General features: G+C 40.1%; 1 protein-coding gene across 1 annotated transcript; it reads right to left on the reverse strand.

Annotated features, from left to right (window-relative positions):
• Window positions 1-996: 996 nt before the first annotated feature.
• On the reverse strand, window positions 997-1,727 carry LOC122750558 (ubiquitin-conjugating enzyme E2 C-like). The gene has a single exon (XM_043997304.1). The coding sequence runs from the start codon at window positions 1,696-1,698 to the stop codon at window positions 1,156-1,158; it is 543 nt and encodes a 180-aa protein (XP_043853239.1). The 5' UTR covers window positions 1,699-1,727; the 3' UTR covers window positions 997-1,155.
• Between the last annotated feature and the right edge of the window lie 10,630 nt (window positions 1,728-12,357).

Consider the following 12,357-nt stretch of genomic DNA (forward strand, 5'->3'; position numbering starts at 1 on the left):
TACTTCTCCAGATCATCTTACAAATGAGAAAAATAAGGTAAATAGGATTAAGAGCTGCCCAGGGTCACACAGCTAGTAGGTGTCTGAAGTCAGACTGGAACTCAGGAAGATGAGTCTCCCTGACTCTAAGCCTAGAATTCTATATACTGCACCACCTAGCTAGAATAGATAACTTCTAATATCTCTCCCAGTTCTAAAGCTATAATTCTATGAAAGGAAGGTGGGCACACATTCCTTATATAAATAGATGCCTGTAGCAGCTGACTGTGACTCAGGAATTTCTTGTTGCTGTGACACCAAGGATTGTGCCTAAACCATTGAGCTTCCCAGAAATTCCATTTCTATCTAAATCTTGGTATTTCCTTGTGGATTTGCCTCTAAGTACTCTTTGCCTTATTTTAATTTATTTCCTCCTGGGTGGATCCCCAACAACCTTCACTTAGGGCTTATCTTACTAAACTCATCAATATTGAGTCTAACTAGGAAATGTGAAATTGTCATCTGTTCCTCTCAACTGGCTCTTGAATTCTAGAGGAGATGCTACTATTTAGACCTAGCTTTGGGAGGCAGCATTCCCCACCCTCAAGACACAGGATAGGACCAGCCATCAGTCATATTTTGTTTTCCTTTTTATTACTTGTGTATTTGCTGGATCTGGATACCTGAGTTCCACTCCCATGGAACCAACTAGCTATAACCTTGGGCAAGCAAGTCACTTTGACCTCTCTGGTCTCTTTTCTCATCTGTTAAGTGAAGGAATTAGATAACCTTGAAAGCTTCTTCAAGGTGTGACATTCTCCAGTTCTGAGCAAAGAAAAATTATCAAGGGGAGGGAAGCCCTGCTCTGTCTTTCAAGATGTCACAGTAGTGAGGTGTATCAAAATATGATATATAAGATCTTTTAAAAAAAAGATCTTAAGCAAAGAAATAAAGTAGAAGACTAAAAACAAAGCAAATATATTTTTTTAAAAACAAAACCAAATTTATTTTATACATTAATGTTGAGGGCTAGACTAGAGTTTGAGAAAAAAGGAAAACAGTATGATACAGTCCTGTACAGAAGAGAAAAGACAGGTTATGAGGAAGGGGAAAAGATGCACGCACACACATACACATACGAACAAGATGAAGGGAAGATAGGCTGCGCAGCTGGGGTCAGGGCTCCTGGCTAGTCACCTGCTTCATGTAGGTTTCCAGCAGGTACTTTTTAAAGGCTGTGGGGTTTGTCCAAAGTTCAGCAGCATGTGTGTTCAATGGGCTGTCAATGTTGGGTTCTCCCAGCAGGCTCTGGATAGATAGTAGAATGGTCCTGACATCATACAGAGCTGACCACTTGTCCTTGAGGATGTCCAAACAGATATTGCCTTGGGTATCCACATTAGGATGGTAACAAGGTGTGACAAATTTCACAGTGGGAGCATTATATGGGTAGCCACTGGGGAACTCCAGGGAGAGCTTGTACCTCAGGTCTTCATATACTGTCCCAGCAGCCCCATGGATGGTCCCGACCCATTTGAAGAGATTGTCAGACTCTGGGAAGGCAGAAATTCCTTTGTCTCCAGACATCATTAGGGTCATCAATTCCTGCTGTAACCTCTTGCCCACGGATCCGCGGGCCGCGCCCGCCCCAGGCTCGGCCCCCTTACTGGACCCTGCGGCGGCGCTGGCAGCAGCCGGGTCGCGGTTCTGCGAGGCCATGGGGGACCAGAGAAAAAGCAAGAGAAACTCCCAGGTGGCAACTGCAGGGCTCCGGGACCGCTCGCCCGCGTTTGAATTGAAAAGCAAATATTCTTAACTGCAGTAATGTCTAATGACGTATATAATTTAATTTAATAAAATAATTGCGGCAGAGGGGACAGCTAGGTGGCGCAGTGGCTAGAGCACCAACCCTGAAGTCAGGAGGACCTGAGTTCAAATTTGACCTCAGACACTTGACACTTACTAGCTATGTGACCCTGGGCAAATCACTTAACCTCAATTGCCTTACCAAAAAAAAGGGGGGGGGGAGGGGGAAGAAAAAATTAACAGGAATAGATTAAAAAAGAGTAAAGATATAGGAGCAAAAATAGAGAAAATAAAAGAGTAATTTTGAATAAACATACAAAGTAATGAGAGACAAACAAAATGGGGCTTTAGTAGATAAAAATGGATGGATTAAGATGATTAAGATGGGGGGCAGCTAGGTGGCACAGTGGATAAAGCACCAGCCCTGGATTCAGGAGGCCCTGAGTTCAAATCCGGCCTCAGACACTTGACACTAGCTGTGTGATTCTGTGTAACCCTCATTGCCCCACCAAAAAAAAAAAAATTTTTTTTAAAATGATTAAGATGTTAAAAATGGGGGCAGCTAGGTGGCGCAGTGGATAGAGCACTGGCCTTGGAGTCAGGAGTACCTAAGTTCAAATCTGGCTTCAGACACTTAACACTTACTAGCTATGTGACCCTGGGCAAGTCACTTAACCCCAATTGCCTCACTAAAAAAAAAAAAAAAAGATGTTAAAAATGTAGAAAATATACAGAAAGAAGGGGGAAAAATGCATGCCAGCTTACAAAATGATGAAGAAACAAATGGTTTTATAGCAGAAATTAAGCTGAAAAGTTTGCTGCTTGAACAAGTTAGAGGAAGGATTTCTTGGCCTTTGGACTCATTGCTGAATTCCATGAGACATCTAAGGGTAGCCAGAATAAATACCTAGTTGCTGTTTCCTTTTTATTCTTTTTATTTCCAATTATCAAAATTCTGTTTTTTTCTCCCTCCTGCCTCATACTACCTTTTTTTTTTTTAAGTGAGGCAATTGTGGTTAAGTGACTTGCCCAGGGTCACACAGTTAGTAAGTATCAAGTGTCTGAGGTCAAATTTGAACTCAGGTACTCCTGACTCCAGGGCTGGTGCTCTATCCACTGCACCACCTAGCTGCCCCCATATTACCTTTTGATAGAGCCTAAGTGGGGTGGCTCCACTGTTCTTGTTGGTTAAAAGAGTTTGCTATTTAAAAACAAACAAAACAAAACGACCTTTGCCAATCTTTTTAATCTTTTGTTTCTTGTCCTCCTGATTTCAATGCCCTCAGGATTATTTGGTTTAACTGGGTTTCTAATGAAGCTTTCTTTAAACTGGTTTTACCCTAGACTGCTTCTCTCTTTTATGAATGATAAGAATAATAATACCTAATATTTATATAGAGCCTACTATGTGCTAGGCCCTTTACAAATATTATCTCACTTGTTTTTTACAACAACCCTAGAACTAGGTGCTATTATCTCCATTTTACAGTTAAGGAAACTGAGACAAAGATTAAGTCACTTATGAAAGGTCACAAAGTAATTACATGGCTGAGGCAACATTTGTACTCAGGTCTTCCTGACCCCAGGCTTAGTCTTGTGAGATTTAAAATTGGATATTAGATCATAAATCTCCCCTCTTTAACCTTTCCCTTAATTTATCTCCCAGACTAGTAAATGGAAGAAGCTTTTGGTCTTCTAGTTAGAGCTTTTATTGTATGGTAGTCACAAGGTGATGTTGATTAGAAGGATAGGAAAGTAGAAACACAATACAAATCGTCTTAAGTCTAAGCTTAGTCTATATTCCGTATAAAACTCACCAAAAGCCAAAGGCCACCTTTGGGGAGAGAGAGACCGTGTCAAGCGCGTGCTGCTGCTAACCGCGAGCCGGGTCCAGTCGAACTCGCATCAGCCTGTGCAGCGCAGTCAGGAGACCAGCGGAGCAGGAAAAAGTTCCACTTCCATTCTCTCCTTGCCTTTTAAGCTCGCACCCCGGAAGTCGAGTGTGTAGCAGGCAGTCTGACGTGCGCAGCAGGCGGACTGGCGTGCGTAGCTCATGCCGTTGGTCTCCTCCCCAAAAGGGTGGTCCTTCAAAAACTGGTGTCTTTCAGTTATCCTAACTGACTGTTAAAAAACTTTCATATTTTTTTACCACAGTCTCTATGCACTGTTCCACCTAGCTACTTCTATGAGGTAATGCCTCTTATAGTCTTCCATCATCCTTTTTAATATTTTTAAAAATAAATTTATATTGGTATCTTTTATTTTTATATAACCTAAATTTTCTCCTATATCCCTACCCTTTCAGAGAGTCATACCTTAAAACAAATACATTTTTATGGGGGAAGAGAGAAAAAATTCAGCAAAAAAGATAATCTATAAGATTTTTGTCTTTTCAAATTTAATCAGGGCGGCTAGATGGTGCAGTGAATAAAACACCACCCCTGGATTCAGGAGGACCTGAATTCAAATCTGGCCTCAGAAACTTGACACTAGCTGTGTGACCCTGGGGAAGTCACTTAACCCTCATTTTCCTGCCAAAAAAAAATAATAATCTTTTTCATTTAGCAAAAACCTATTTTCAATCCTTCCTACTTTCTTCCTTTCCTCATTGAAAAATAAATTTCTTGTAACAAATAAGCATAGTCAAACAAAATAAATTCCCACATTGGCAATGTCCAAAAAAATATGTGTCCCATTCTTCACCCTATGTTTATCACCTCTCTGTCAGGATATGGGTAGTATGCTTTATCCTTTGTCCTCTGGAATCATGACAGGTCATCAATCAGAGTTCTTAGATCTTTCAAAGTTCTTCGTTTTTATAATGCTATTGCAATTCTAGAAATGATGCTCCTAATTCCACTTACATCACACTGCTTAAGTTGTTACATGTCTTCCCAGGTTTCTCTGAAACCATCCCTTTTGTCATTTCTTATAGATAATAGTATTATATCACATTCATATAGCAACATTTGATTCTCCATTCTCTTTGGTTTCTAATCCTTCATCACTAAAAACAAAAACAAACTGCTATAAATATATTTTTTATATGGGTTCTTTTCCTCTTTCTTTGGTTTTTTGAGAGTATAGTCCCAGTAGTGGTGCTGCTGGGCCAAAGAGTATGCAGTTTAGTAACTATGAGGACATAGAGCCATGCTTTTCAGAATGGCTGAAACAATTCACTGCTCAACTAAAAAGTAATATGCTCATTTTCCTGCACTGGAGGCTGTTTTCAATGATGAGATAAGGGAGGAAGGTAAAGTGATCAAGACTATGAAACAAGCATTAAATGCAATAGATTAAAAAGGGGGGGAAAGGAAGATATGAGAAACCACTAACACTGTTAAATATATTAGAAGATTTTTGCTGTTAACTTCCTTTAAAAATTAGCAGAAAAAATAATACAGCTTACTCTGTGAGGCTGAAAGGGTCTCATACAAAAAAAAATTATTAAACTTAAGAGAAATCTCAGAATATGCCAATGGATAAAGGGGCAAAAGATATTTGTTATTTTTTCAAGTCTCAGTACACAATCCCCAACTAAAAGGATTTCTTCTAGTCTTTCTCCCCCAAAATTCAGTCTCTTCAAAGAAGTTTTCCTTTTTTCCCCGTTTTTCTTCCACATTAGGACTACAAGCTTCCTCTTTAAATGCTCAGCGTACATTCTTTCACTGTTCCTCACCCTCAAAATCCCCAAGTACTTATAATTATACTGTATGTTCCCTTCTCTCTTTTGGAATTTATATCTGGCTCAGTAGTGTACAAAAAGTTTTTGATGGAAGACACTGAGTTTTTTTAAGGTCATGCAAAGTTAACTGTGTGTCAAATAAGCTGCTGAATATATGTGCAACCTAGGGCAGCTAGATGGCGCAGTGGATAAAGCACCAGCTCTGGATTCAGGAGTACCTGAGTTCAAATCTGGCCTCAGACACTTGACCCTTAGTAGCTGTGTGACCCTGGGCAAGTCACTTAACCCTCATTGCCCCGCAAAAAAAAAAAAAAAAAAAAAGAAATATATGTAACCCTCTATCAGAGGCTCCCTTCTGACACCAAGGCCCCAGCTATACCTGAGATATTTTCAGACTTCTTCGGTTCATTTATCCTTCCACCAAAATTGGAACTGTGGGTCCCAGTGTATGGCATTACTTCCAAGAGTGGCCACTGACTGACTCCTTTTATAAGCACTCAGGCTTACAAGGTACAATGTTTTATTCACTTAGTATAAGACACTACTTACCTAATGCAGAACTTATACCTGAACCCCAAAACAGCCACAAGAGTCTCTTCCTCCCCCTCCAATGAGCCCTTTCTTTTATTATTATTATTATTATTATTATTATTATTATTATTATTATTATTATTATAGAATTATACAGTATCTATGATTCAGTATAAATGGGGGTGGGGCTCAAGCAAGGAAGAAATTCAGGGTTTCTCCTCCTATGTCAATGTAGTAGTTCCATTCATGGCCAGTATCCCCCATCCCTCTTGATTCTTCTCTATTCCCCTATTGACTTCTCTGTAGCCTTTGACATTGTTGATCACTCTTTTCCTTTATATTCCATTCTCTCTAGTTATTTGGGATACCATTCATTCTAGATTCTCCTCCTACCTATCTGACCACTCCTCTGTCTCTTGCTGGATCTTTTCATAAATCGTACTCTCTAACTATAAGTGTCCCTAAGGGTTCTTTCCTGGAATCTCTTCTCTTCTCTTCTCCTGCTGTACTACTTCACTTGGTGATCATATCCATTACTATTAATTTAATTAATATCTTTATGCTGGCAATTCCCCTTCTGGATCAATGTCTTGTCATGGCAGAGAGGCTTACATAGTTCAGTGAAGCTATAAACTATGCTATACTTAGTTACCCAAGATGGACAGGTCATATTGGGAAGTTCTGGCAAAAGGTGATCCACTGGAGAAGAAAATGACAAACTACTTTAAGAAAACCTCATGAACAGTATTAAAATGATTCAATATATGACACCAGAAGGTGAGCCTGTCAGGATGGAAGGTGTCCAACATGTTAATGGGGAAAAGCAGAGGACTTGTAATGGGGAAAAGCAGAGGACATCTATAAGTAACTCCACAAAAAAAATGAAGCAGCTGTGCCAAAGCTGAAAGGAGGTTCATCTGTGGATGTGTCTGGTGATGAAAGGAAAGTCCAATGCTATACAGATCAATATTGCATAGGAACCTGGAATGTAAGATCTATGAACCAAGGTAAGCTAGATGTGGTCAAATAGGAGATGGAAAGGTTAAGAATTAACATCTTAGGTATCAATGAAGTTAAATAGGTGGGAAATGGGAGAATTTAATTCAGGTGATCATTATATATACACGACTGTGGGCAAGAATCCCCTAGAAGAAATAGAGTAGCCCTCATAGTCAACAAAAGGTTGAGAAAAGCAAAACTGGGGTATAATATAAAAAATGACAGAATGATATATGTCCAAATGCAAAGTAAACCATTCAATATGCTAGATTGAATGCTATGAGGAGAGGTAAGGTTTTATTAAATGAGCAATGCAAAGAAATAGTAGAAAACAACAGAGCAGAAAAGACAGGAGCTCTCTTCAAGAAAATCAGAGATATCAGGGAATGTTTCATGCAATAATAGGCATAAAAAAGGTAGGGACCTAACAGAAGCAAAAGTGATTAAGAAGAGGTGGCAAGAACATACAAAAGAACTATACAAGAAAGATCTTAAAAACATTGATAGCCACAATGTTGTGGTTACTTATCTAAAGCCAGGCATCCTGAAGAATGCACTCAAGTGCATTGCTAACAATAAGACCAGTGTGTGTGTGTGTGTGTGTGTGTGTGTGTGTGTGTGAGGGAGTGGGAGTGTGGGAGTGAGTGTGAGTGAGAGTGTGTGTGAGTGTGTGTGTGTGAGAGAGAGAAAGAGAGAGAGAGAGAGAGAGAGAATTCTAGTTGAACAATTTAAAATCCTAAAAGAGAACACTACTAAAATGTGTCACTTAGGCCACTGGATTGGAAAAGATCAGTTTAGGTCCCAGTCCTAAAGAAGGGCAATGTCAAAGAATGTTCAAATTACCAAAACAATTATACTTTTTCATACACCATCAAGGTTATGCTTAAAATTCTGCAAGCTAGGCTTCAGCAATATGTGAAGTGAAAATTACCAGAAGAGCAGGATGCTTTTTTAAGAGTCAGAAGAACTAGAGACCAAATTGCCAACATTTTTGGGTTATGGAGAAAGCAAGGGAATTGCAGAAAAAACACCTACTTTTGTTTCATTGACTACACTAAAGCCTTTGATTGTATGGGTCACAACAAAATGTTGCAAGGCCTCAAAGAAATGGGAGTACCAAATCATCTTACTTATCTCCTGAGGAACCTGTGTGCTGGTCAAGAAGCAACAATTAGACCCAAACATGGAATAACTGATTGATTTAAGACTGGAAAAGGAGTACAAGATGGCTGTATATTGTCACCTTATTTATTTAACATATTCAGAGTACATCATGTGAAATGACAAATTGGATGAATCAAAATCTGGAATTAAGGTTGCCAGGAGAAATATCAACAATCTCAGAGATGCAGATGATACCACTCTGATGGCAGAAAGTGAAAAAAGACTTAAGAAGCCTCTTGATGAGTGTGAAAGAGGAGAGTTCAAAATCTGGATTGAAGCTTAATATTAAAAAAAAAAGAAACTGGGGGCAGCTAGGTGGCTTAGTGGATAGATCACTGGCTATGGATTCAGGAGGACCTGAGTTCAAATCCAGCCTCAGACACTTGACACTTAGTAGCTGTGTGACCCTGGGCAAGTCACTTAACCCCAATTGCCTCAGCAACAAAAAAAAGTAAAAAAAAAAGAAACTAAGATCATGACAATTGGTCCCATCACTTCCTGGCAAAAAAAGGGAGAAAAAAAATGGAAACAGCATCAGTTTTTATATTCTTGGGCTCAAAGATCACTTCACATTCTGACAACTGGAGTGATAAAATCAAAAGATGCTTACTTCTTAGAAGGAAAGCTAAGGAAAATCTGGACAGCATACTAAAAAGCAGAGACATCACCTTGCTGACAAAGGTACGTATAATCAAAACTATGGTTTTTCCAGTAGCATTATATGGCTATGAGAGTTGGACTATAAAAATAAAAACTGAGTGCCACAGAATTGATGCTTTTGAATTGTGGTGCTAGAGAAGACTTTTGAATGTCCCTTGGACATCGAGGAGATCAAATCAGTCAATACTTAAAGAAATTAATTCATGCTACTCATTGGCAGGATAGATACTGAAGATGAGGTTTATACTTTGGCCACATAATGAGAAGATAGGATTCATTGGAAAAGACCCTGATGTTGAGAAAGATTGAAGGCAAAAGAAGGGGGTTTTAGAGGATGAGATGGAAAGATAGTGTCACAGAAGCAACAAATATGAGTTTGGACTTTGAGAGGTTGTGGAGTATAGAAAGGCCTGGTGTGCTATGGTACATGGGATCACAAAGAGTCAGACATGACTGAACAAATAAATGACAATGACAAAATGCTACTGATTCTCAAAAATCTATCTATCTTGCCCTAGCCTATCTGCTAACCTCAAATCTCACATCTCTAGCTGCTTTTCATGTCAGGATCCCCATGCCAAGACTACCCTCTCTTTTTACTCCTCTCTTTTTACTTTTAGGAGACATCCTGTTTTCCAGAGCTAAAACCAACAAGCAAGCTGTGCCCTGAGCTTGGCATAACAACAATCCTTTGCACCCACCCTCTAGATGGACTCTGATGCAACAAAATACCAGAATACATTTGTGCCAGCCCCAGGTGGTCCCTGAGCTCATACAAACTCCTACAGGAACCAAGTCATGAACTCCTGCTACAAATCACTTGTCTCTTACCCCTCACTATCATAGCCACAGCTCACTGCGTAGCCACTGCTATACGTATCAAGGTTTGGACTCACTAAGGTGGGTCTCTTCCTTGAGAAGGCTCTGTCACATGTGTCTAGTTTGCCTCCTCCAATGCTATAAAGAAAGCTTTATCCTTATGACCACTGTTAGTGCTTCAGTTTTCTTTTGTTTTTCTTTTCTTTTTTCAGAGTTAACTGTGGTTGTGGTCATCAGTGTGAGCTCTTTGGTATTTTCAGAGTTAATAAGGAGTTGCATAGCTGTTGTGGTTGTATAACCTCTGACTTTTTGGTCATTTGTTTTCAGAGTTGACACAGACATCTCAAACTGGATGACCAGCGGACATTTTAAAAATATGTTCAAAATGAAGTCATCATCTTTCCCCCTAAACCCTCTTTCCCTCTGTTGTTCACAAGTACAGAGCCCCAAATCTGAGTTTTAGAAAGAAATTTATTAGGTCTTTTGGTAGAAGAGAATGAGCTAGAAGTGGAATGGTTCTTTCTCCCCAAGTTCTGAAAGATTTACATTATACCAAATGTTAATAATAAAGGTTTACCACAAAGGAACCCTACATGTACACAGTTAAGCAATTTTGCTGGGAGGGCAGCCTTAAAGCAAGGTAGATTGAGATAGATATGAGTAACTGTAACCCAAAACAGAAGCTTAGACCAGACCCCTCGGGAGTTCCTGGGTGTGGTAACACAAAGCAAGAATGCTTTGAGTAGATCCAGGACCTGGAAGAAATCAGAAATACCTTGTAGCCATTTCTGGTATTTTTAAAGAGTTATTAGGGTCAAACAACAATTCTGGGTGTGGATAACCTATCACATAAGGCTGGATTTAAACAGTATAATAACCGCCCCCCGCCCCTCCCCCAGTAAAATCAATTTTTTTCCCTACACATCCTACCTTTCCTATTACTGTAGAGGGTAACACCGTCCTCCTAATCCTTCAGGCTCACTAACTAGGAGTCATGCTGGACTTCTCACTGTCTCTAATGTTCCCATAATCAATATGTCCTCAATGCTTGCTGATTTCACTTTTGCAATATTTCTCCAATATGCCTCCTTCTCTCCTCTGACACTTTACTGCAGGCCCTCATCACTTCATGCCTGTACTGTAATAGCCTATTGGTGAGTCTGCTTGCCTCAAGTCTCTCCCCATTCCAATTCATTCTTTGTTAAGCTACTAAAGTGATTTTTCTAAAGTGCAGGTCCAATCAGATACCCCCCCCCCTTTTTTGTGGGGCAATGAGAGTTAAGTGACTTGCCCAGGGTCACATAGCTACTTAAGTGTCGAATGTCTGAGGTCAGATTTGAACTCAGGTCCTCCTGAATCCAGGGCTGGAGCTCTATTCACTGCACTATCTGGCTGCCCCATCATCCCCCCTTTCAATAAACTCCAGTGTCTCCCTATTGACTCCTGAATCAGACACAAAATATTTGGCATTCAAAGCCCTTCATAACCTAGCTTACTACTACCTCTTCGGTCTTCTGTCTTCTCTATCATGTACTCTTTAATCCAGTGACATCAGCCTTTTGGCTGTTCCACAAACAAGACACTCCATGTCTTGGCTCCAGGCATCTTATCTGGCTGTCCTCCATGCCTAAAATGCTCTCCCTTCTCTGCTCTGCCTCCTGACCTTCCTAGCTTCCTGCCCTTTACTGGGAGCCTTCCCCAACCCCCCTTAATTCTGGTGCCTTCCCTCTGTTTATGATTTCCCAAGTATCCTGCATATAGCTTGTTTTGTATATATTTGTTTGCATGTTTCCTCCCCCGTTAGATTGCAAGAGGTCAGGGACTATCTTTTGCCTCCGTTTGTCTCCCCCTGAGTTTAGCACATTACCTGGCATATGGCAAGTGCTTGATAAATATTGAGTGAGTGAGTGACTGACTGACTGACTGATTGATTGATTGGCTATTCCCAGTGTCTTGGTCCTTCTCAGTGCTTCCTGCTATTTGACTCTCCACTTGAAAACATTTCATTGTTTCATTTGCCATTGCTCTTTTTGGCAGTTACTGTGGGTCTTTATACTCACTTTTGAGCTCTATAGCCATAGATGCTCTCATGAAATTCCTCCTCTTTAAGAAATAGTGCAGGTGGGGCAGCACCGACCCTAGATTCAGGAGGACCTGAGTTCAAATCCAGCCTCAGACACTTAACACTTACCAGCTATGTGACCCTGGGCAAGTCACTTAACTAGGAAAGGAAAGGAAAGGGAAAGGGAAAGGGAAAGGGAAAGGGAAAGGGAAAGGGAAAGGGAAAGGAAGAAATAGTGCCAGTTCTTAAGCATTAGGGCTTTGGAGAGATTGGCTGAGGGGTCTCAGTGCTTGTTACATCTCTTTGATGGTTCTTTTATGCCAGGGCCAGACTGGCCCCTCAGTTATTTACTCTTTTATGTTCCTTCATACCAGAATCCATCATCTTATCTTAAAAGCAAAGTAACTCTCTAAGTACTGTAGCAAACACTTTCTCCTTACCTTGCCTGAAATTACTCAAGGTTACATTAATTAAACATTCCACTCTGGCTTGGACCTGACCTTCAGAAGTCCTTAGGATAAATATGCTATAGAATAACTATGGCTGCTACCATTTTACTAATTCAGTTTAGATGGATACAAGGTAGAAAAGAAAAATCCCTCCATAGGCTATTGCCTATCATATCATATCATATCATATCAGTTCCATGCAA

This window comes from Dromiciops gliroides, chromosome 3 (genome assembly GCF_019393635.1).
Source record: "Dromiciops gliroides isolate mDroGli1 chromosome 3, mDroGli1.pri, whole genome shotgun sequence".
NCBI lineage: Eukaryota > Metazoa > Chordata > Mammalia > Microbiotheria > Microbiotheriidae > Dromiciops > Dromiciops gliroides.

Coding starts and splice junctions, on each gene's coding strand:
- LOC122750558 (XM_043997304.1), bottom strand. CDS start 1,698: ATGGCCTCGCAGAACCGCGACCCGGCTGCTGCCAGCGCCGCCGCAGGG.